The sequence below is a fragment of the Mixophyes fleayi genome, chromosome 5, assembly GCF_038048845.1.
Source record: "Mixophyes fleayi isolate aMixFle1 chromosome 5, aMixFle1.hap1, whole genome shotgun sequence".
In the NCBI taxonomy this organism is placed as follows: domain Eukaryota; kingdom Metazoa; phylum Chordata; class Amphibia; order Anura; family Limnodynastidae; genus Mixophyes; species Mixophyes fleayi.
The window spans coordinates 17,104,640-17,130,347 of record NC_134406.1 but is presented as its reverse complement, the minus strand read 5'-3'; the positions used below and the strand labels follow the sequence as shown (position 1 = coordinate 17,130,347).

Below are 25,708 nucleotides of genomic sequence, written 5' to 3'. Positions count from 1 at the left end.
GAGTTTACAGAACTTGGTTCTAGCAGGAACAAAAGCAGCAAGATTTTATGTCTTATGAAAATTATCCTCAAAATGTCTGACATCTAATCTTCCATGTGTAGATTGTGTCATCACAGATGTTTGCATTTCAGCCAAGTGTAAGGTTGTGTAAAATCACGTTTGTTTCGTTGTTTGCACTTGTTTACAAACCAGCAAAATAGGAGGATGATGGGTGCCCTAGAGGGTTATTAAGTGACTATGACTTCGGTGGTGTTGTCTTGTGCTTTCCTTCACGGCACAAAAACCCACCTAATTGTTGTGAATCTGTGAAGTGTCTGAAGAAGAAGTTTAGGACAATTGGCAAAACACTTGGCAAACAGTTGGACATTAATACAGAGGAGTGAGATTGGCCGGTAGCTCGGGCACATGAAAGGGTCCTTACCCTCCTTCGGGATGATATTGTGCAGAGTTATCTCATGAAAGGACTGAAGAAGGATGGGCGCTAATTTCTCTTTAAAAGTCTTAAGATAGGCGATTGAAAACTCATCGGGTCGGGGACTTTCCAGAGGGGAGATGATTTCATAGCTTCCAATGGGGTGTCCATCTGAGGGACCAAAGCTGAGCCACATTATCTCCACTAAACTGGACTGAAAGACGAAGGGATAGATTTATCAAACCTTCTAAAAAGGAAGTGTGGAAGTACGGCGCATAGCAACCAATCATTTATCTACATTCTAGGAAATGATAGCTAGAATTCCTCTTTAGGTTTGTTAAATCTACGCCGTAATCTTTAAATCTCCCACACAATGTACTTTCTGGACTTGGGTCTACCAGTTCCGGTGCCCCAAATATGGCTCCTACCGGTGCAGCAGCCAAAGCTCTTTCACCTCTGCTGTGAGGATTTGGGACCCTCATTACAAGTCTTCCGACGGTGTCAGAAGGAGTTCGAAGCGACTGCTCCCCAATCCCCATGTGGTGAATCTGATTTCATGGCCAGGATACACGTTTTACTTTCTTGCACTTGTTTCTGATGGATTCCAGTACATCCTGCACAGAGCTACTGTTCTAGCCCCAAGAGCTACCTTTTTCCATTCCCATCCTGGCAGCCCAAAACCATGCCGGCACCCACCAATCGATTAAACCACAAGTTTACCTATGTCCTTTAATATTTAAAACATAGAAAAGCATTGTAACATAGACGCACTTCACTAGACATTTTCTTTATACAGAGTGGATAGCAGCGATTGGCTGAGCCACGTAAGAGACCGCTCCCGATTGGCTGACCTGGCGCCACCATGAGTCAAAGAAGTAATCAGAAACGAGAGATGGAATTTAGGTTATTTTATTAAGAATACTGCATCAGGTGCATGTGTTACCTCAAATGGCAACATGTAATGTACAGTTTATTTCCCACATATCGAAGTGCTATGGAACATATGTTCTTCTCTGGAATAAGTGTGTTTTCTACAACAATTGCTCAGACCGCTTCACTGGATTACCAGCTCTGAGCGATAGTTACTGGCGTTAGTAAAACTTGAGACGGGAACACATCCGGACTGCTGCATAGCTGCGGTTCCATAGAATAATTTACCAGCTCCTCTCAGTCATAGACTGCTGCCGACCTGTCCAATCAAAGTATTGTCCTAAACTCATCAAAAATGAAATTGGGCACATGAGCTTCAACCACCTGGAAAACAAAAGTAGACAAATTTAAAGGAAAATGGCCAAGAGATGACTATCCCATAACACATCAGTACCGAAATCGGTAAGTAAGCACCTGTTTAATCATGTGGTTAATCTAAAGCACGTCTAATAATAAACGATGATCTCAACCTTCTACTACTTCCAGTCTTGCTTACAACACAGTCGTATTAACCTACGGCTCTCCATCTAGCGGTGGGAAAGGCTGGTAAAGATTTCCTAGAACTTCCTCACAACGGTCTCCGGGATAAGTGCTACAATTACCAGTAGGAACGAGAGGGATGATTGCATTTAACGTAGTCTGTACACAGTGGAGGGAGTCATGTTGTGGGTTGTACCAACGTCCCCCCCATCAATTCATAAAGTGCCTCGTTCCATAGTGAGCTCACTGGTCCTTTCTCACCAGGCCCCACTCTCTGGATATTTGTAAAGCCCATAAAATAGCTTTCACCGCTGTGCGCACATGATAGATCCATGAATAAGGGGACAAACACATAATAAAACACATAACATATACACATTTATACAGTGTATTGAGACAAGCACATCTTACCCTTCTAGGCAGCTTGGCAAAATGAACATAATCCTCGAGGAACATAAGTGCACCCACCACATCTGCCGGCATCTCCGGGATCTTCTGGCTGTAACCAAAAATCCAATACATAAGTGACAAGATCGTGCGGCCGGTGTAATCCACCAGTGAAGAAACGTATGTTTTATATACAATAAACCTCTTAGCTTTCATCTCTCTTTAATAATGTGTTCATGCACATATACAGCTTGATTTACATAAAACAGACACTGGTAATATTCACTAATATAAATGCAAATGGGTGAGGTTATATCATTATATTACAGCTGCTAGAAGTGAGTTCTCTAGATCGGACAGTGACACTTAGTAACACTGCGGGAGACAGTTTAGAATCTCTCAGAACAGATTACACCAGAGAATAATTTGAACTCACCAAGGTGAAAAGTGTCCAACAATTTGAATGTATGAGAACTTTTCCAAATATATGACAATTTGCTTTGATCAACCTGTGTTTTTGGGTTAGTGGATCTCTCATCCTACTACACTTGGCTAACAGCTCATTAAAGGCTATGATCACATTTTCTGCATCTTGTTTACCAAGTGGACTGAAAAGGACAATTTCTGGCTTTTTACAGAATACATCTAGTAATTACCTTATACACATAATTAAAAATCTTTTCAGCATAACTATTTTAGAAAAGTGCTATACTTTATATTGTACAGGAAAAAATATTTACAAAACCATATAATATAATTATTTGTCATTTAGCCCCCACTGAATGCACTAAAGTAAGTAGATGGTTTAAATTAAAAATAAAATCAATTTTATCACTACTCGTTACATAGTCTATTAAATAAAACTTTCAAGTTTATCAGTCGCTACACACAGTGGGGGCCGTCTGTCCATTCACTAGGAAGCAGTGATAACTCCTTGTGCCTCAGTGTGTAAGTGACAGTGATACAGGCTGACTGGAGGTAACAGGGAGCAGGGTCAGTCAGTCTCGCATTGTTCCATGGAGGGGAGTAGATCTTTGATGTAGAATACGTCTCTCACTGACTGATGGACATAATAGGCTTCGTTGTCTCACCTTGTGCTCTGCTCCATTGAAGAGCGAATAAACTGACCGATAAGGGCCAGAAACTGCTGTGTGTAGCGGAAGTGAAACTGCTTCAGCAACGTGAGAAGACCCAGAACTAGAGGCGGCCAGTCAATGGCGTCTGTTGGCTTCCGGCAAGTCATACCTGGCGGTGACAGACACGGACCTCAAGGATTATTCATTTTTCATGTGAGAGAGAGAGAGAGAGAGAGAGACCAGAGAGAGAGAGAGACGAGAGAGAGAGAGAGAGACCAGAGACGAGAGAGAGAGAGAGACGAGAGAGAGAGAGAGACCAGAGAGAGAGAGGTAGAGACCAGAGAGAGAGAGATAGAGACCAGAGAGAGAGAGAGACCAGAGACGAGAGAGAGACCAGAGACGAGAGAGAGACCAGAGACGAGAGAGAGACCAGAGACGAGAGAGAGACCAGAGACGAGAGAGAGAGGGCGAACAGACATATAATGAATTTATATTTAACCCCTAACAGGCAAAGCACTGGACAAAACATATATATTTATGAGAGTTTAAATATATTTAATAATGGTGGAAGTGGGGTGTATATGGGGTATTTCATACAGCCACTCATTCTACTGTCTTCATTGTAAAATTATAAAATTCCATTCACTTACATTTTCCATAATGCCACTACTAAGTTTCCACTTTGAAAATTGATTTAACAAGTGAAATAGAGAAGTGCATTGTGGGGCCCTCAGCAGTAGATGAATTGGTAACACCGGGCCCCACGCACCTCCAGGACACATAGCTACCACACCTCTTGCAACAGCGCTAGTTCCGTCACTGCTTCTAAGTAAATCTGCATTAAGGCGTGGCCTAGTCACAGGGGGCGTGGTCTGAAACTAACACAAATATGGCTGGATCGGGAGAATCAGAGAATAGCAGCCAGTGGGCAAAGAGGCGGCGCACAGTGCCCTAATCTAGCTCGTAGCCTGTAGGTGTTATTACAGTACAGTACCTAGGTTCTTGTTATATTGCAGCTTGGGTAACTGAGCAATCAGAAACAAGAAGTTGACAATGGGGAAGAAGGACAGCTGTTTCGTCGTGATATATATCTGAAAAAAACAAAACAAAAAACAAAACAGACAATTATCACATAAATGAAAAGCAGATTTTTGCTGTTTAGTTAGAGATGTTTTCATGATATTACAGTATTGCAGTTCATCCATCTGAGATGGTTATATATCAGTGGCACTGAGATCCACAGATCTCTATGTCTAGACAGGCCAAGGGATGAAATACGTGGCTGACATTAACGCCGTCTTTCTCTGTTTCTCCTGAACAATATCAGTGGTGGGATCTGGCTCTAGCACAGACACGTTCCCCAGGCACAATGCAGTACAGAGAAGCCGCAGTGCAGCGATAGACGAGTCAGTACTACAGTACTGTGTTCCTCAAGGTCAGTCTTGGACAACCTGTGGCTCTCATTGCTGTGGAACTACAAGCCTCAGCAGAACCAACAAGAACTTCTATTTCCTCCTAGGTTGGTTTCAACCAAACCTGTGGCTCTACAGCTGTTGTGGAACTAAAAGTCTCAGCATGCATTGCTAGCCTCTGCCTGGCAGAGCATGCATGTACTTGTAGTTCTACAACAGACGGCGAGCTAATTTACATGGAATGAGAACATGTAGGAAGTAATTTGGCCAGTGTTACTTTATTCAGAGGGTTGTGTGTCCCCGCAGCTTCCAGGTAGGCAGTGATTTCATACAGGAGGGTGTTGTCCTCTTTGGGGCACGGTAGAGTCGGGTCCGTGTAATGAGCTTGTATGTCAGATAAAATGGCGCTAGAATGGACACAAGAAAAAGCAACAATCAATTACTCAGTTTCTCCCCCTAGAGGTGGATCCAGCAATGACACATTAATGCTTCTGTTGTCTGATCGCTCCCCTGTGTCACATGATCAAGGTGATCAAGAAATAGCCCGAAGGACACTCCTGTGCCGCTCTCCAGCACTGGATCTTCAGGGAAGACCCTCTAGTGACAGATACTTGATAAAATATAAAATAAACAAAGTTATACTGGCTGCTAAACACAAAACATACCCACATTATTTCCCCTTTGTGAACTAGAACACAGTGGGCGGTGTGGTCATGTCAGAGAATAGAGGAGTCATGTGGCCGTCATTACGCGGTCGTAACCAACATTTATGCAAATGATCTTGCAGAATTTGACTCCTGTCTCTGTGCCTCAGTGATGTCACGGATTGCTAGGGAACTGATTGGCTGCATACGAGTGGCTGCATCACAAGTATTGGGTGTAATGTGCCTGGGCTCATGCACCCCTCTAACATCTATCTGGAGGTAGACTAATCTTACAAGAACTTATAAAGTTATTCCAGCTGGTCATGGAGGTACAAACTAGCTCCGACTTTGTAGATCTTGTGGTGAATGGCTTCTTTATTGCAAGAACCATACTAATAAAACAAACATTCGATAGTGTCAGTGAACAGATTTTTGAGAAGAGACGTCTCTGAAGGACTTGGTTCATGGAAAACCATTATGTGCTGCTAAACTGCAATGGACCCGCCCGTGTTTACTGATCCAAGTGTTACACGTGGGCTCTCAGGGAGACGTGAATCATACTTTGTATTTCACTTGAAATCTGCCAAGATTTCCAAATATTTTACCTGCAGTTTCTATTCTCAATTCTTTCAGGTTGTGATGGCATAAAAAGAAACAGCCATAAACTGGAAAATACATCATTGTATAACGTTAGAATCTATTTCTCTTACTCGTTGAAGTTACCCAGAGCCGCTGCCAGGTGTTTGGAGTCAAATTTACAGGAGTAATTTAGTTCATTTGCAATCTGCTGCCTGAGAATCTGCATCTGTCCAACCTGCAACAACAGAACAACGGTGAAATCTGCCCGGATCATGAGAGACAACTAGTATCGCTGTAATCACCATATATAGCAGGCCTGTCCAACCTGCGGCCCTCCAGGTGTTGTGAAACTACAACTACAAGTACCAGCATGCCCTTCCAGCTATCAACTGGTTGTCTACCGGAAAAGCATGCTGGGGCTTGTAGTTTCACAACACCTGGAGGGCCGCAGGTTGGACAGGCCTGATATAGAGGGTTAGTCACAAATCTGCTGACACAGATTTAGAGCTAGATATACTAAGCGGCGGGTTTGAAAATGTGGAGATATTGCCTATAGCAACCAATCAGATTCTAGTTATCATTTATTTAGTACATTCAACAAAATCACAGCTAGAATCTGATTGGTTGCTATAGGCAACATCTCCACTTTTTCAAATCCGCAGTTTAGTAACTATACCCTCTGATGACTGCTATGACATTTACTTTAAATTCCAGCATGCGTTGGATGCATTAAAGAATAAAATTAATTTCTTTCCCACAGAAAAATGAAATACCCCATATTCCCAGATCATTTATTAATATGATTTATTTATTTAAAGCACTAATATATTCTGTACAATAAGAGAACTTTATTGAGAGTTTACAATCTAATCAGACACACACACAGACACACGCACGCAGACACACGCACGCAGACACACGCACGCAGACACACGCACGCAGACACACGCACACAGACACACGCACACAGACACACGCACACAGACACACGCACACAGACACACGCACACAGACACACACACCACTCATGTCAAAACCCAATCTGAAAGTATATTTTTGGACAGTGGGAGGAAGCTGGAACATCTGGAGCAAACCCAAATGAACACGTGGAGAACACAAATACACATATAGCACCTGGTCAGTGGCGGATCCAGGGGGGGGGGCGATCGGGGCATTCGCCCCCCCCTAGCAGCAAAAAGCTAGGTCCCAGCCGCCGATCAAAACGGGAGGGGCAGGGCTAAGCGTGAGCGGGGCTAAATGTGGGCCAGCCAATCAGAGTGGTCCCAGCCGGCGATCACAACGGGAGGTGGCGGGGCCAATCGTGGGCGGAAGGCGGGGTTTAACGCGGGGCCAGCCAATTAGAGCAAAGGAGGGGCGTGATTATGCAAAATCGCCCCCCCTAAACATAAAGTCTAGATCCGGCCCTGCACCTGGTCGCCATGAAACTCGAGGCCCCAGTCCTGCGGGCAGCAATGCCAATCACTGTGCCACCATGCTTAGCTTGGGCAGACTGATAACAGAGAGCCAGACAACAATGCTGAGAGAACTGGTGGTACTCCAGCTGCTGGAAGTGACGCCATTTAAGAGGCATGAACTCGTATAAACGACAGACTCACTCACCTTCATTATGGCATCCAGGTACGGAGCCCAGATCTTCTGGGTTTTGGTGCAGGCAGAAGAATATATTTTGGCAGAATTGGCTGCAGAGAAACATTAGACAATGGCATTGATTTTCATACTGAATCCTAAATAAAAAAACCTTCTGTTCTGTCATTTGACATCATTCATATTCATTTACAATGTTTGAAAAGTGTCTTTTGGCTCCCAGACCGGCTAAGCTTTATGAATCTGCTAAATATAATGTGATTTATCTTCAACAAGTTAACGTTTTATAGATTTGAAATCAGTGCGTGCAGCTCCTCCGGGGCTCTACAAAAGCCTTTCACAGCAGTCAGGTCTCCATAATTCTTCTTCCATTCAGTCAAGGGGTTTTCCGCAGACTCTCCGAGCTCAACACAATGCGATCAGCTCATGAGACATAATACAGCTGCAGTGTTAAGGGGGACAGACTGTTTCGCCAAGCTCAGGGTATAAGAATGGACAGACAACATGGGATTTTTTTTTTTTTAGTTGCTGATAAATCTGTTTCTCTGACGTCATAAGGAGATAGACTAACTCCACCTACAAGAGGGGGAACTTTACAGCGGCGATGGCTTGTAAAGGCAAACTTGCCTTTACAAGCCATCGCCGCTTTAAATTTTAGCTGCAAAGTCGCCGATTTCCGGAGGATCATACATTTACCCCCAAATGTACAGTCATGGCCAAAAGATTTGAGAATGACACAAGTATTGGTTTTCACAACGTTTGTTGCTTCAGTGTTTTTAGACTTTTTTGTCAGAGGTTGCTATGGTACACTGAAGTAATATTACAAGTATCTCATAAGTGTCAAAGGATTTTATTGACAAGTACATTAAGTTTATGCACCTATATGTATGAGGCCTAATAGTTTATTTATTAACATTGATTTTCATAGAGCTAGCTTACTATACAGTGTTTTTCCTATTGGGAACAAACACAATAATAAAACAAGACTGGGTATTTGACAAAAGAACACATAGAAAATAAGCATGTCTTCAGCACTAAAGGTTAGGCATTATGCGTAAAGTTGCAAAATGATTTAATATAACGAAAAAAACAGACATCGTTCACATTGAGCCGGGAGGGATGAGCTCAGACATCTATCTTTCCAAACTCTCTTGATAGAATCAAGAGAAATGCACTAAATACAAAACTATTCCTATCACCATAACACAATCACTTACCTATAATCCCCTTTAATGGACTGACGACTTTCTGCAAAGCTCTCAGTGTGTCCTGAGCAGTTTTATCCTTCAGAATCGTCCTCTGATAAAACCTGAGGAAGTTCTAGATAAATACAAAATTACCATCAGAGAGATCTAGATCTGGTGGACGTGTACATGGATAGAGGACTGGTTAAAGCAGGATAGTTATAAATGGACAATAAGACATATTCAGAATGTGATAAACTAGTCTCACTAGATGCTTTTTAGGGTATTAAGTGTATGGTTATTAATCTGCTGTATGAGCTTAAAATGTTCTGTCTTTGTCTCCCTCCTATTTTTGTGGGTGTTTTTAGTTCTAAATCCCTTTCCTAAAGTGTATACCTCCGTATATATTGCTGTTCCAGTGATCTCTGGCTCTATGCCCTGTCTGCCATCCCGATAGCCTCTCACACATTATTATTGCAGGTTAAATTTTACACTTATCCTTGGTCTTTACAGCACAATACTGAAAATAACTAGCCCCACCAAGCAAGCCTGGCCATCTGCATCTCCCCTGGATGCTAATCCAACCATGCCCGGCAGTGCGGGACCCTCACACTTACATCGCTTTTCACTTAATGACTATGGGTTAAACAGCTCGCTATGCACCTTTAAGAGGCTCTAGAAAACACCAAGAAGCTCTAGAACTCGTATTACCTGCAGCTCTTTCACAGTCATGAAGCACAGTAACCTATCCAGACCGTTTAGGCCGAATGTCCCTAGAGAGTCCTGGATCTCAGAGAAGAGATGGCTGTTAGTCACTTCTTGGCGGGTTCTCATGTCGTACCAAGTGTTCATCTGATCTATGTAACATGTCACCCTGCAATGTACAGAGATGACAAAATACACGTGATGGAACGTTACAAACACGGGTATACGCTCTATTTCACCTGTTGCATTCACTCCATTCACAGATCATCATCATCATTAATTTATATAGCGCCACTGTTTTCGCAGCGCTGTACAGAGAACTCATTCACATCAGTCCCTGCACCATTGGAGCTTACAGTCTAAATTCCCTAACACACACACACACACACACACACACACACACACACACACACACACACACACAGAGACTAGGGTCAATTCTGATAGCAGCCAATTAACCTACCAGTATGTTTTTAGAGTGTGGGAGGAAACCGAAGCACCCGGAGGAAACCCACGCAAACACGGGGAGAACATACAAACTCCACACAGATAAGGCCATCCACACTGTATATAAACACAAATGTTTCCAAGTAAATCTCTATAGCAGACATGTGATACTGGTCTCTGGAGCCCCATTCTCTCCCAGTTTAGAGGCCATCTAATTATTTTGAAAATTAAATCAAACTGTTGAAATGCAATTGGATGCGGTCACTATCATTAAAACTGTTCTCTCTCATATATTGTGGGTCCTGTATTACTTAGCAGTTAATATTTTCTGGGTGTTTTCAGTTGTATCACTGGGTCCTGAGAACCACGTTTAGCACAGTGATAGATGCGCCCACTAAGCATGCGCACAACGCATTTTACCTGGCACTAATAGACAGAAATTGTCTGTGTATTGCACAGCTGTAGTGGTGTTGAAGCAGATTCAGTATATCAAGTTTCTATAAGTCAAAAGAACTATATAGAACAAATGAGTTCAGATTTCATAAAACCCTGGAGTGTGTACTTAAGAAAACAATTTCAAACTGATAAAACATATAGCCAAGTGCATTAATCAAAATTGCGATGACTACTGCTAAAATAATACTATGGGCCTCATTTAAAGTTTGACGGAAGTCCATTTGTGAAATGTATATATTCATATTTCCATACTGCACATCTGTAACAAAATGCATCAGTATTTTCTGCAGATACTTGAGGCCTTGCGATGATGATGATGACGATTATTTTTAGCTCTATTTAGCCGCTTCGGATTGGCCCCTCCAGCTTCATTCATTAGCGTTGTGGCTATATTAAGCCAAAGTGCAGCCATCTATTCAGATTTCTTACTTGTCATTTCCATTTGGACTAATGCAGGAAGGAATCTTCTTGCTGCATTTATACAGTGTTAAACGAGGAATGTATGGGGGAGGGGTGTTTGTATTTCATTACAATTTATATAGAGAATGTGATTTCTAAACTGTGAATACATTATTCGTTCTTGTGTATATAACACTCAAATACATTACATTGTGCATGACTAGGGTAACGCGACTGGCCCTATATACGGAATGTATCTGAAACAGTTTCTGAATTTGTGCAGCCCCCACTTGACTCACTCAAATCGACCTCCTGCTGTCAAGGGAGGGCAACATTTTGGCGCTAGAGGTAACTGTATCCTGCAATGTGTGCTCTAGATGACTTACTTTGGATCAGTTATCCGCAGGATCTCACGACATAGTCGCCCAATAAACGTCACAGACTCATCCACAGGAGGGAACTTCGGGATGGGGATGTGAGTGGACTGGTACATGCTTTGCCAATCTTGAATCTGTTGGTAACGTGAAGCAATGGAAGTTAGGTGGATAAAGAGAACTCACTTGGCAGTGAAACTGTTCTAAGCGTAATGTAATACACAATATTATGCTGCAGGGTTAAACAGTGTGAAAAATGTGCGTTACCGGTGGGATGCCTGTATGTACAAAGAGGGAGCATGCACCAAAGGGATTAACAAGTCCTTAATTTCTAGGCATTAATTGCGCGTTTGAAAGCAACTCAGCAAAATGCACATCAGATCCCTTAAAAGCGCCTATATGTATGAGGCCTAATCAGGGGCAGGTCTAGGAAATTGCTATACCCGGGGCGATGTAGGGGGGGCGATTTAGGCCCCGCCCCCTTTCAGACTTCTAAGGCTGCCGGCGGCTGCACAGGTCCGCTCGGCAGTGACAGTGTGCTGCCCCGCTACTCTGATTGTGTTTAAAACACAATCAGAGCAGCCGGGCAGCACACTGTCACTGCTGAACGGACCTGCACAGTGTGCCCCGATCGCCCCCCTCCCTGGATCCGCCACTGGGCCTAATAGTTTACTTATTAACATTGATTTTTATAGAGCTAGCGTACTATACAGCCTTTTTCCTACTGGTAACAAACACAATAATAAAACAAGACCGGGTATTGACAAAAGAACACATAGAAAATAAGCATTTCTTCAGCACTAAGGGTTAGGCATAATGCGTAAAGTTGCAAAATGATTTAATAAAACAAAAAAAAAAAACAACAACAAAAACCCCACATCCTTCACACTGAGCAGGGAGGGGTGAGCTCAGACATCAATCTTTCCAAATAGAATCAAGAGAACTAGACAAAAACATTTCAATGTTGACAAACTATGGAAAAAGTATATGATTTGTCTGGTTTTCCCTAGACATTAGATGTAAAACACAAGACTATCTACTTCAATAGGTTACCAAAAGAGAAATTAGAAATTAACTCCAGGATAAAATGACGCAATGAGAACAATGAAAATAGATCGGATTACTGAGGTGTAAACTAATTCCCATCTTCAAGGGCTGCAGAATTCCATATGACAGTGACAGTGGTCACAGGAAACAGCTGGGGACACCAATAACGGTGTATCTCACACAGAATATTACACTATCTGCGGGGGAGCGACGTACCTTCGTCCGTAGGAAGTTATTGCATTCTTGTTCCACGTTGTAATTTACAATACGAGACACTTCTTCTTGCCATATCTTCAGGCCATAAATGCTGACATAATCCTGGATGTACTCAAACGAGCGGTGAAACCCATCCATTGTAGCTGCCATTTCCTTTAACTTTGGCAGCAGCTCGCTGGGCTAAAATGACAGAACAATGAAACATCATTATCTCCTCATATACCACAGTGCTGTACAATCAGATCATTTAATTACAGGACATCTACCCCAGCCTCAGCGGGGCTTACCATCCAATCTTCCCCATCCTCAGCGGGGCTTACCATCCAATCTACCCCAGCCTCAGGGGGGCTTACCATCCAATCTACCCCAGCCTCAGGGGGGCTTACCATCCAATCTACCCCAGCCTCAGGGGGGCTTACCATCCAATCTACCCCAGCCTCAGGGGGGCTTACCATCCAATCTACCCCAGCCTCAGCGGGGCTTACCATCCAATCTACCCCAGCCTCAGCGGGGCTTACCATCCAATCTTCCCCATCCTCAGCGGGGCTTACCATCCAATCTTCCCCATCCTCAGTGGGGCTTACCATCCAATCTACCCCAGCCTCAGGGGGGCTTACCATCCAATCTACCCCAGCCTCAGGGGGGCTTACCATCCAATCTTCCCCATCCTCAGCGGGGCTTACCATCCAATCTTCCCCATCCTCAGCGGGGCTTACCATCCAATCTACCCCAGCCTCAGCGGGGCTTACCATCCAATCTACCCCAGCCTCAGCGGGGCTTACCATCCAATCTACCCCAGCCTCAGGGGGGCTTACCATCCAATTTACCCCAGCCTCAGGGGGACTTACCATCCAATTTACCCCAGCCTCAGCGGGGCTTACAATCCAATCTACCTCAGCCTTAGCGGGGCTTACCATCCAATTTCCCTACTACAGGGATAAAAACGCACACACACACAAATGGCCAGTTTACTCAGAAGTCAATAGACCTACAAGACGATTGATGTATTGAGCAGGGAAACTGGACGAACATGGAATGAACATAAGAATTCCACTCAGATTTAACCTTGTCCCTTTATAAGAACAATGCTTCCAAATGACAAAAAATGGTCATAATAATTCTGTATTATACATTATGATTTGTTACTTGGAAACCACTTTATTTAATCCCATTCTTTCCCCAAGAGAGACACTATTCCACTCTTCGGCTTACACTGTACACGAGATATCGGGATATCAGCTGATCTATTCTATCCATTATAATCTATCTATTATAATGACTCAATCTGGGATGACAATTTAAAGTTTTCACCGCAGACATTAGAAATATCTTTAAATAACGAACTCTTACGCTCAAGGCCAGGCCGAGCACGTAAAGGACACTATGTCAGGCTGTACCTTTGCTTTAGAGTTAAATATAAGACCTTTATGTAGCGCCAGCGCCACTCGTTTCACCAGCTCCTTCCGTATCCCGTCTTCTAGAAGCTGCTTCGGATCCACCTGGAAATAGTTATATATCAGTATAATCACTATGGGTAGCTGACAGACAGGGGCTAAATGTTATTGGGCCAGAAATTCCTATATACAGTACATTATTCTTGTATTATCCACTGAGAAGGATATTGCTCGTCGCTGATAATAATAATGTTCTCTATGCTAACCATGTAAGGACATTCCTCATCCATGCCAGAGTGATAGAGAGAATATACTTCACATTTCATACAGTGACTGGGAACAATACTTACATCTTCTTTCCTTCATGCTGGGAGGTATGCTGTATGTCTCATCCCACACACACCATAGGAACATAAACTTATAGCGGCTAATGTTAAGATGAACACAAACTGCGCTCTCTGCATATGATACACAGAATTATTGTGCAACACTAGAAAATATAAATCCAGTTTACCGATTATCAATAAATAAAATATCTATGTTTTAATATTTAAGAAAAATGTACAAAAATATTTATTGAAGATACATTTTAGTGCCCGTGGTCTGGTTGTCACTGTCAGTGCTTCCAAACTCTTTATATTAGTACCTTGATTATTCCAACCAGCGTGGTCTTCATCATCAGAATGCCCTCAGTAAATATGGAAATCGCGTTGGTCAGTCTGGCCACCTATGGAACCAGCACAACAGTCAGATGGAGCCTGATACACCGACCAGAAGATACAAAGTCATTATTAAATATTCCCGTGAAAAGCTTTCAGGAGAGCCCCTGCTGTGATTTGTACAAATGATAGGTTTCTTAATTTAAAAAGTTAAAGCAAAGAGTCTTAAGTTATGCTGTAGAGAAAATATGCAAAAGCAAATACCGCCAAGTATCTCACAATAGGTCTAATACCCCATTCATACTGCACCAAAATCCCGGGTTTTTCTTGGGTTGAGTTCAAACGACCCGGGTCTTGGTGCAGTATGAATGGTACAAGTGAAAAATCCCGGGTCTATAAACTTGGACCCGGGTTGCCTGCACTATGAATGGTGCAACCCGTGTTTTCGCATAGTTGCATAGGGGAGAGAGGGAGAGAGAGGGAGAGAGAGAGGGAGAGAGAGAGGGAGAGAGAGAGAGAGAGAGAGGGAGAGGGAGAGGGAGAGGGAGAGGGAGAGGGAGAGGGAGAGGGAGAGGGAGAGGGAGAGGGAGAGGGAGAGGGAGAGGGAGAGGGAGAGGGAGAGGGAGATTTTATTTTTTTCTTCCATATTACAGCTTTCAGCCAATGAAAAGTGCTCCGGTGATGACTCCCACAAATTGCCAGGGCACAGACTTGTGCAGTATGAATGGGGTAAACCCAGGAAATTCCCGGGTCCAAGGTGCAGTATGAATGGCGTTTCTGAGCTGGGACGCTCCGAGACCCTGCAAAAACCCGGCTTCAAAAACCTGGGATATTGCAGGGGCGGCAGTATGAAAGTGGTATAAAAGGAATCACAACCCAACATTTCTAATAATAATCACTAATCAAATAGTGTGGACTACTTTAAGTTAGTTTGAATTAATAAGTAAACAAAGAGAATAGGGCTGAATGCGTCAAACTGCATTTATTCCGCAATTAAAGTTATACTTAAGCTGAAATTACATATATAAATCCATCATAATAAACAAAACGGTAACATTTATTGATAAAGTAAGCAAAGGGGGTAAAATAGCCTAAAAATATTGAAATATTCTCCTAATTGCAGACCACATTAATTATGTATTTATGATAAATTCCCTTTCTCTGAGCCAGTAGGAGGACACAAACAGTGAGTTATGTTTCACCGATAGGAGCCAGGTCAATGTAAAACACTGACTCCTCTTACTCAATATAACCCCCTGTACCCATCTTCAGTTCACAATTAGACCAGCAAAGAGATGAGAGGAGCAGGGTAAAACAGAGGGATACACGCGTGAGTTGGTCTGTACGCCCCCCTACAGCCTTGGAGAAAGAAATTTAATGTTATGTACACATTTTACTTTTTGTGTAAGAGCAGACACTGGCATTTGGGTTTCCAAAGTCACCCTCGACAGAAGGGGAAGAACGTCTAAAAACAAACAGCCGTGTGGAAGACCTTCCTACCAAAGGTGGCCTCAACAAAGGCAGCAACGTCCAGTATGTAAAATGTATACGGAATCGACCAGGTGGCCGCTCCGCGATCCACTGCCGCTCTGTGATATACCACCCAAAGAGGACGAGCTGGTTCCCTGGAAGAGCCGTTCTGCGGCCCGTGTAGGCGTTGTTCCTCCCAACTGAAGGTCGACACCCGAGCGGTTGGCAGAGGTTGACCTATGCAATGAACCAGTGGTGGAAAGTAGACTCAGTGACTGTCTAACCGCTTGTCTGACGGCTACCTGTAGAACGCTGTGTCCCCAAGAGGAATTGTGGTTCTCACAGATAGTCGTGAAGCCGGAGGTCCGCAGCCGGTGAGGAGTCCAACAACTATAAATCTTCCAAGGTGAGTCTTCTATATAAAGCTCCATAAACAACCCCCATCCCATACATGAGACTACATAGATACCGTATATACTTTCTGGCCATCTTGCAGCGTAGACCTGATCCTCACCTCATATCTCGCTCCAAGCTGAGCGTAATCTCTCAGTTTATCCTTGTCCAGCCGTGTCGGTACCTCCATTATATCGTGGGTCTGGAGCTTGATGATTTTAGCTAGAGAAGTAAACATGCTCTCTGGAATGATCTGCAGAACCTGGTGGGAAAAACAAATCATGAAACGCTCATATTTGGTCATATTACCTCACAGAACGCCCATCATCTACACATGACAGGGGCGGACATTTTGTTGGCTGAAGCCATATTCAGGTACCCAAGAAGTGCGTCTCTCGTCTCAGTGAGGTCACAAGGTCCTACTGAATATTTTATTTAAAGTGATTCGGTCAAATTTAAAAAAAATGCGTCCACAGATAGGAAAAGGTGGTGTTGCCAACAGCAACCAGTCATTTATATTATCTAACCTGAACTGGAAAAACTATAGACTGTGGTTGCTATGGGTTACAGCAGCCTTCTTTTCTCGGTACGATTGGTCGTTTTCAGAAACGTCCCCCATGTGTCCCCACATTGATAATAGTGGAGGTTTAGTAACTACATATATAGTGGCAGATATTTAACTTACCTTCCTGACGTAGGACACCAGCTCTCCAGAGTAATATTGAGATACACTGAGGAGATCGGGGCTGTTCGCTTGGTTGATACGAAGTAAGGGCAAGTCAAGGGCAGACGCCAACTATAAGAACAAACAAATTATTGTGTAAGGTTTTTCTTGCATTTTTAGTCAGCTACAAATGATGCTGCAAGAAGCAGCAGAAGTCAGAAGAAATCCATATAATAGATCAAATATATTACTTTGTTATTTTATTTTTTTAAAGTAAGTCACCCTTCCACCAACTAAGAAGTGTGTGGGGTACAACTCCAGGACCACCATGATTTGTAGAGTACCTGCACTGATATCAGCGCCACCCACTCTCCTTCCAAACCAACAATGCAATTATCTGTGGAGGGTGGAGCAAGCGGTCTGATGTCATGTGACCACCTGTCCTCTGACAGCAGGGGGAGGGTGGGGTTACTTGTCACCGTTACCCACCTCTAACGGTGCCATTCTAACACCTTCCAATGGGTGGTTTTAGTACGGTGTAATCCGGCACAGGGTCCTCACATTGGGAGGTGCCGTATTGAGCAGTTACTCTAATAGAACTGCACATTTACATAGAACAGAAGACACGCAGCTTGGTAAACGCTCACCTTCAGAAACGTGGCTCTCAGCTTAGTGACCATGGAAGGACTGGCTCTAATGCTCTCCTGCATGATACCTGTGTAGCTGGGAACAAAGCACAATTATTATATTACACTAAGGACCCTTCACCACCGTTCTCTCACACATTAAGGGATCACTAGAAAGTTTACCTGTATAATAAAACCTATTGTTAGTACCCCACATTACGTAAGTAAACTTTCAAGAACTTGTTGAAGCTGAAAATACTGGAGACAAATCTTCTATTAAATATTTTTAACTGCAAACCTAATCCTAATGACAGAAGCAGCCATCAGCTAATAACAGAAAACAAATCCTCTTTAATACATAGCAAAGACAAACACCACAACCAAAGTCTGATGGTAACATCGACATGTATATTTGGGGATGTTAAAGTGTGTATTTTCCTAACGGACCAACTTGTATGTTACGTTTATTAGACCTTTAAACTAAGGCCTATATTACTGTGCTCAGAATATATAATACACACTCTATACAGACCACGAGGGGGTTACAGCACAGATTTGGCGTCTCTGACACTTTGTTACACAAGACCTATTACCTGCACTGTGTTCAGCAGATGGTAAACAGTTCGGAGATGGGACAGGAGTGAGCCATCCAGTACGAGGATCGTTACCTGTCAATCAGCTGCCAGGCGTAGGACAGGTCTCCCACAATCTCCATGGTGATCAGAACCTCCTCTTTGATGTTAATTGTGCGAATCATCTGGTGCAGGAACTTCCTAGTATCGGCCAGGAACTGACACACCTGAAGGTTACTCTCCAGCTGGTGGAACTCCTGGACCTACAGAGAGACAGGGACCGGGTGTCATCTAGAACGTTCGCCAAAGATTAGCGGAGTCTGACTGTATAGCACAGAGCATAAGAATCTGCCTAGACATCAAAAAGCTGAGATCGCAGTCATTTTAGTAACTGTGACATCACTGTCCCTGTGTATGTATCCACCAATCCTTTGAGTGCAGTTCTCAACAGCAAGTCTAACAATCTGTCAGTCACTCTGTGTCTGCTGTGACTGAGAAGCTCCTCCCTCCTAATCTGCCAGCCTTCTGCAGAGAAGTGGCAGAGAGCATGTTGGACTTATTTAGTGAAATATAAACACTGATTTATGCACTTATTTATTTCTGTGATAGACAGAAATATCATAATGTCAAACAGCGGCTTTACTTCCTCTGTCAGTACTTTTCAGCCAGGTATTTATACAATCAGGCAGAGCTCATCTGATGATAGAATTACATGGCTAATAGTCATAATGATCATCCATAGAGACACCCTTCTACATACAGATAAAAAGAATATTACACATTTTATAATAGTGTCCATTTATAGCAAACAAAATGCAGGTTACTCTTGGGTATACGTCTGACGACTTCTATAATGGGCCGATAACCGATAATTAGATGCTACAAGAGGACTGTAGGGAATCCTGCAACACCTGGGGGTAAATGTATGAAGCTCCGGGTTCTCGGAGCTTCATACATTTACCCCCTGGTGTTATTAGAGATATAAATAGGAGCCAGGAACAGAAGGGAGTCTGACCTCTTCCAGAGCCTGTATGAGCTGCACAGTTTTCCTCCCGGCAGCGGTGGAATCGTCGTAGTTTAAGGACTCTATCTGTTTGGAGATCTCTCGGAACCAGGCCTGGAGGTTTTCTGCAGATGAACATAACATCAGAATAGAGCAGATCATTAGGCTCCTACATACCAAAAAGTCATGAATGGTCCAAGCCCAGGGACACTCAACCATGGGCTGCAGACCACCCTGCCTACACTTATTTACTTCTGATTACAGTGGACGTGTTACCTACAGTCTGGAGGCAGCCAAGGTGATGGATCGAAGGATTCAGCCTATCAATTCAGTAGGTGGAAGTGACATCACTAATAAAATACAATTGTCAAATATGGACTTCCCAGGAAAAATGAACTATTGCCTCCCACACATACAGACGCTCCTGCTACATCTGTAGGACTGTTTAGAATCAACAAGCTGAAACGCTTTGAAATCAGTGGCCTTGTGTAGGCATCAATCAATCCATAGTGTATTTCTACAAGAGCAAGTCTTCCAGGCTGACAGTCACCACCTGCCTGTTTAATTAGAAATTTGGGTAAATACTAAGAGACCCCACCCCCCAACATGCAAATAGTCTGCAGAGGAGTGAAACAGTAGCATGATAGACATACTTAGTTCTGTATAAACCCTGAATTCTGTGCAGCATATCTAATTTAATGACAGTTTTATATTGATGACAAATATAAACCAGGATCTAAGGGGACATATTGGGTTATACGTAATGGATGTAGAACGTGTGAATCTGTCTCACCATTTTTCTCCACTCTTGTGAGAGGTTTAACCCCAGAAAAAACATCTGCAAGTTCCGTCATCCGCTCGGTGCCCTCCGTCTTATACTTCTCCCACTTAATTTGTTTTTCTGACAGCATCTGCTTAAACATCTGGAAATCAAAATAATAATATGAAGATGTGTCATCCAGACGTAATTACATCACTAGTGCTATATATGGAGGGATTCTTTTCTATCAGTGTCCAACATTTGTCCCGACAGCGGTACCGCTCTCCTACACACGGTGTACAGTCATGTAGTAATACACTGAACATCTGTCCTGACAGCGGTACCGCTCTCCTACACACGGTGTACAGTCATGTAGTAATACACTGAACATCTGTCCTGACAGCGGTACCACTCTCCTACACACGGTGTACAGTCATGTAGTAATACACTGAACATCTGTCCTGACAGTGGTACCACTCTCCTACACACGGTGTACAGTCATGTAGTAATACACTGAACATCTGTCCTGACAGCGGTACCGCTCTCCTACACAAGGTGTATGGTCATGTAGTAATACACTGAACATCTGTCCTGACAGTGGTACCGCTCTCCTACACACGGTGTACAGTCATGTAGTAATACACTGAACATCTGTCCTGACAGCGGTACCACTCTCCTACACACGGTGTACAGTCATGTAGTAATACACTGAACATCTGTCCTGACAGCGGTACCGTTCTCCTACACACGGTGTACAGTCATGTAGTAATACACTGAACATCTGTCCTGACAGTGGTACCGCTCTCCTACACACAGTGTACAGTCATGTAGTAATACACTGAACATCTGTCCTGACAGCGGTACCGTTCTCCTACACACGGTGTACAGTCATGTAGTAATACACTGAACATCTGTCCTGACAGCGGTACCGCTCTCCTACACACAGTGTACAGTCATGTAGTAATACACTGAACATCTGTCCTGACAGTGGTACCGCTCTCCTACACACAGTGTACAGTCATGTAGTAATACACTGAACATCTGTCCTGACAGCGGTACCGCTCTCCTACACACAGTGTACGGTCATGTAGTAATACACTGAACATCTGTCCTGACAGTGGTACCGCTCTCCTACACACGGTGTACGGTCATGTAGTAATACACTGAACATCTGTCCTGACAGCGGTACCGCTCTCCTACACACGGTGTACAGTCATGTAGTAATACACTGATCATCTGTCCTGACAGCGGTACCGCTCTCCTACACACGGTGTACGGTCATGTAGTAATACACTGAACATCTGTCCTGACAGCGGTACCGCTCTCCTACACACGGTGTACAGTCATGTAGTAATACACTGAACATCTGCCCTGACAGCGGTACCGCTCTCCTACACACGGTGTACAGTCATGTAGTAATACACTGAACATCTGTCCTGACAGTGGTACCGCTCTCCTACACACGGTGTACAGTCATGTAGTAATACACTGAACATCTGTCCTGACAGCGGTACCGCTCTCCTACACACGGTGTACAGTCATGTAGTAATACACTGAACATCTGTCCTGACAGTGGTAGCGCTCTCCTACACACGGTGTACAGTCATGTAGTAATACACTGAACATCTGTCCTGACAGCGGTACCGCTCTCCTACACACAGTGTACAGTCATGTAGTAATACACTGAACATCTGTCCTGACAGCGGTACCGCTCTCCTACACACGGTGTACGGTCATGTAGTAATACACTGAACATCTGTCCTGACAGTGGTACCGCTCTCCTACACACGGTGTATGGTCATGTAGTAATACACTGAACATCTGTCCTGACAGTGGTACCGCTCTCCTACACACGGTGTACGGTCATGTAGTAATACACTGAACATCTGTCCTGACAGCGGTACCGCTCTCCTACACACGGTGTACGGTCATGTAGTAATACACTGAACATCTGTCCTGACAGCGGTACCGCTCTCCTACACACGGTGTACAGTCATGTAGTAATACACTGAACATCTGTCCTGACAGTGGTACCGCTCTCCTACACACGGTGTACAGTCATGTAGTAATACACTGAACATCTGTCCTGACAGCGGTACCGCTCTCCTACACACGGTGTACGGTCATGTAGTAATACACTGAACATCTGTCCTGACAGTGGTACCGCTCTCCTACACACGGTGTATGGTCATGTAGTAATACACTGAACATCTGTCCTGACAGTGGTACCGCTCTCCTACACACGGTGTACGGTCATGTAGTAATACACTGAACATCTGTCCTGACAGCGGTACCGCTCTCCTACACACGGTGTACGGTCATGTAGTAATACACTGAACATCTGTCCTGACAGTGGTACCGCTCTCCTACACACGGTGTACGGTCATGTAGTAATACACTGAACATCTGTCCTGACAGCGGTACCGCTCTCCTACACACGGTGTATAGTCATGTAGTAATACACTGAACATCTGTCCTGACAGCGGTACCGCTCCTACACACAGTGTACAGTCATGTAGTAATACACTGAACATCTGTCCTGACAGTGGTACCGCTCTCCTACACACGGTGTACGGTCATGTAGTAATACACTGAACATCTGTCCTGACAGCGGTACCGCTCTCCTACACACGGTGTATGGTCATGTAGTAATACACTGAACATCTGTCCTGACAGTGGTACCGCTCTCCTACACACAGTGTACAGTCGTGTAGTAATACACTGAACATCTGTCCTGACAGCAGTACCGCTCTCCTACACACGGTGTACGGTCATGTAGTAATACACTGAACATCTGTCCTGACAGTGGTACCGCTCTCCTACACACAGTGTACAGTCATGTAGTAATACACTGAACATCTGTCCTGACAGCGGTACCGCTCTCCTACACACGGTGTACGGTCATGTAGTAATACACTGAACATCTGTCCTGACAGCGGTACCGCTCTCCTACACACGGTGTACAGTCATGTAGTAATACACTGAACATCTGTCCTGACAGCGGTACCGCTCTCCTACACACAGTGTACAGTCATGTAGTAATACACTGAACATCTGTCCTGACAGCGGTACCGCTCTCCTACACACGGTGTACGGTCATGTAGTAATACACTGAACATCTGTCCTGACAGCGGTACCGCTCTCCTACACACGGTGTACGGTCATGTAGTAATACACTGAACATCTGTCCTGACAGTGGTACCGCTCTCCTACACAAGGTGTATGGTCATGTAGTAATACACTGAACATCTGTCCTGACAGTGGTACCGCTCTCCTACACACAGTGTACAGTCATGTAGTAATACACTGAACATCTGTCCTGACAGTGGTACCGCTCTCCTACACACAGTGTACAGTCATGTAGTAATACACTGAACATCTGTCCTGACAGTGGTACCGCTCTCCTACACACGGTGTACAGTCATGTAGTAATACACTGAACATCTGTCCTGACAGCGGTACCGCTCTCCTACACACGGTGTACGGTCATGTAGTAATACACTGAACATCTGTCCTGACAGTGGTACCGCTCTCCTACACAAGGTGTATGGTCATGTAGTAATACACTGAACATCTGTCCTGACAGTGGTACCGCTCTCCTACACACAGTGTACGGTCATGTAGTAATACACTGAACATCTGTCCTGACAGCGGTACCGCTCTCCTACACACGGTGTACAGTCATGTAGTAATACACTGAACATCTGTCCTGACAGTGGTACCGCTCTCCTACACACAGTGTACGGTCATGTAGTAATACACTGAACATCTGTCCTGACAGTGGTACCGCTCTCCTACACACGGTGTACGGTCATGTAGTAATACACTGAACATCTGTCCTGACAGCGGTACCGCTCTCCTACACACAGTGTACGGTCATGTAGTAATACACTGAACATCTGTCCTGACAGTGGTACCGCTCTCCTACACACAGTGTACAGTCATGTAGTAATACACTGAACATCTGTCCTGACAGTGGTACCGCTCTCCTACACACAGTGTACGGTCATGTAGTAATACACTGAACATCTGTCCTGACAGTGGTACCGCTCTCCTACACACGGTGTACGGTCATGTAGTAATACACTGAACATCTGTCCTGACAGCGGTATCGCTCTCCTACACACGGTGTACAGTCATGTAGTAATACACTGAACATCTGTCCTGACAGCGGTACCGCTCTCCTACACACGGTGTACAGTCATGTAGTAATACATGGTAGCCTCTCCGTTTACTAGGAACCAGCGATACTGTGGAATGACTATGGGGTTAATTTACAAACACGGAGGAAGCAAATAGTGGGGAATTGGTAGCAAATATACTTGATATTCTGTACAAAATAAAACTTCACCAAATTTGGAGAATACCCCCCTATGGATGTATAGGAAACAGATGCACTTGAATAAGAACAGGGAAACACCAAAAAATGTGTGCGGCTTAGGACGAACCCGATGACAATGTAACACAGCAGAGAGAGGACTCAGAAGATGTGGAGAGGTAAGTGCTATAGACAGGAATAGAAACAAAAGTGTATATGCAAAGATAGGAAAGGGATTATGGACCTGATAAAAGTCATATACAACTCGTCGATAAGTGGCGTGTTTACAAAGAGCACAGAACTTGTGCACATTCAAATCCAAGAGGATCTGACATTACGTTTAGATTCGAATCTGGGTGTAAATACGTTCTGCTTAAACAGTATTTGTCTTATATCAGACAGAACAGAGTGCAGTATACACACATGCGTATGTATAATTTAAAACAAATCACATCAACATGTTAACAGTATAATCATTTATATAAATATATATTTTCAAATATAATTTTTTTTACATTAATTAAATAAAGACGACTTCAATATGTACTGTACATACAATGGGTCTGATTCATTAAGGAAAGTAAGGCAAAAAAAAGAGTAAGTTTTTTCTCCTGGACAAACCATGTTACAATACAAGGGGTGCAAATTAGTTTATTATTTTGCACATAAGTTAAATACTGGATGTTCTATCATGTAGGACACAAATACTTGATAGCTTTATTTGTACACTGACATTTAAAGTTGATCTAGAACATGCTCTATCCGAACTATAAATCTGGCCCCACATTTTAAATTTACCTCCCCCTCAAATTCAACATGGTTTTGCCCTGGTGCAAAGATACTCCTTTTTTTCTGCTTTACTATAATTAATGAATCAGCCCCAATGTGTTTAGACAGTACACCTCAGTTGCATGCATTTGTTGTGGTATAGTGGCACAAATATGTGTATTCTTTAATACAAATATTATATGTCATCACTGTCAGTCAGCACTTAAACCTGCACTGCAGCTGGTGCAAAGATACGGCTGATATCAGTGCACATGAGAAACGCAGAACCTGAATAGGCCACATCTGCATTGAAACACTTGTACTGTACGCTGCCTACGCTAATCGCTCCTTCCCTCCCCCATTTCGCCTTGTAAGATGCAGACAGTTGCAAGTGTCATGTGCATTTAGACATTAATTGTCTGCAATTGCATTCATTGGCGTAATGTCAATTTATGGGAATGCGCGCAGCTATTCACGCCAGATACGCTACACAAATGGATGTACATACGAACATGAACCAAGCTTTATATTTGCAAAAAACACCCATAAGGGCCAACAAAGCCTTCTAAAGAAACGTGGAATCCTTTCTTTTATCAAATTTGGAATTTTACATCTCAGTAAACAAACAGTGTAGTAAGAGATAGACACGTTTATGTGCACATTTAATGCAGCCCAGAGAAATACGTTGCGGCACAATATATAAATGGTAAATACAAGCTTTGTACGAT

The 25,708-nt window shown here is 43.6% G+C and overlaps 1 protein-coding gene across 3 annotated transcripts in view; it reads right to left on the bottom strand.

Annotated features, from left to right (window-relative positions):
* Window positions 1-1,305: 1,305 nt before the first annotated feature.
* Window positions 1,306-25,708, bottom strand: part of WASHC5 (WASH complex subunit 5) — a 36,998-nt gene continuing 12,595 nt past the window's right edge. For all 3 annotated transcript variants that reach the window (XM_075211718.1, XM_075211720.1, XM_075211719.1), the window contains exons 11-29: window positions 19,928-20,057; window positions 19,147-19,259; window positions 18,228-18,394; window positions 17,581-17,656; window positions 16,955-17,065; window positions 16,391-16,531; window positions 14,394-14,474; window positions 13,751-13,852; window positions 12,354-12,533; window positions 11,103-11,227; window positions 9,421-9,583; window positions 8,743-8,845; window positions 7,541-7,620; window positions 6,052-6,155; window positions 4,975-5,104; window positions 4,280-4,376; window positions 3,301-3,454; window positions 2,234-2,321; window positions 1,306-1,666 (exon numbers count right to left, since the gene is read on the bottom strand). In XM_075211718.1, coding sequence (XP_075067819.1) covers window positions 1,610-1,666; window positions 2,234-2,321; window positions 3,301-3,454; window positions 4,280-4,376; window positions 4,975-5,104; window positions 6,052-6,155; window positions 7,541-7,620; window positions 8,743-8,845; window positions 9,421-9,583; window positions 11,103-11,227; window positions 12,354-12,533; window positions 13,751-13,852; window positions 14,394-14,474; window positions 16,391-16,531; window positions 16,955-17,065; window positions 17,581-17,656; window positions 18,228-18,394; window positions 19,147-19,259; window positions 19,928-20,057 — 2,202 coding nt within the window. In that variant the 3' untranslated portion in view covers window positions 1,306-1,609. The remainder of the gene's footprint in view (window positions 1,667-2,233; window positions 2,322-3,300; window positions 3,455-4,279; window positions 4,377-4,974; window positions 5,105-6,051; window positions 6,156-7,540; window positions 7,621-8,742; window positions 8,846-9,420; window positions 9,584-11,102; window positions 11,228-12,353; window positions 12,534-13,750; window positions 13,853-14,393; window positions 14,475-16,390; window positions 16,532-16,954; window positions 17,066-17,580; window positions 17,657-18,227; window positions 18,395-19,146; window positions 19,260-19,927; window positions 20,058-25,708) is intronic.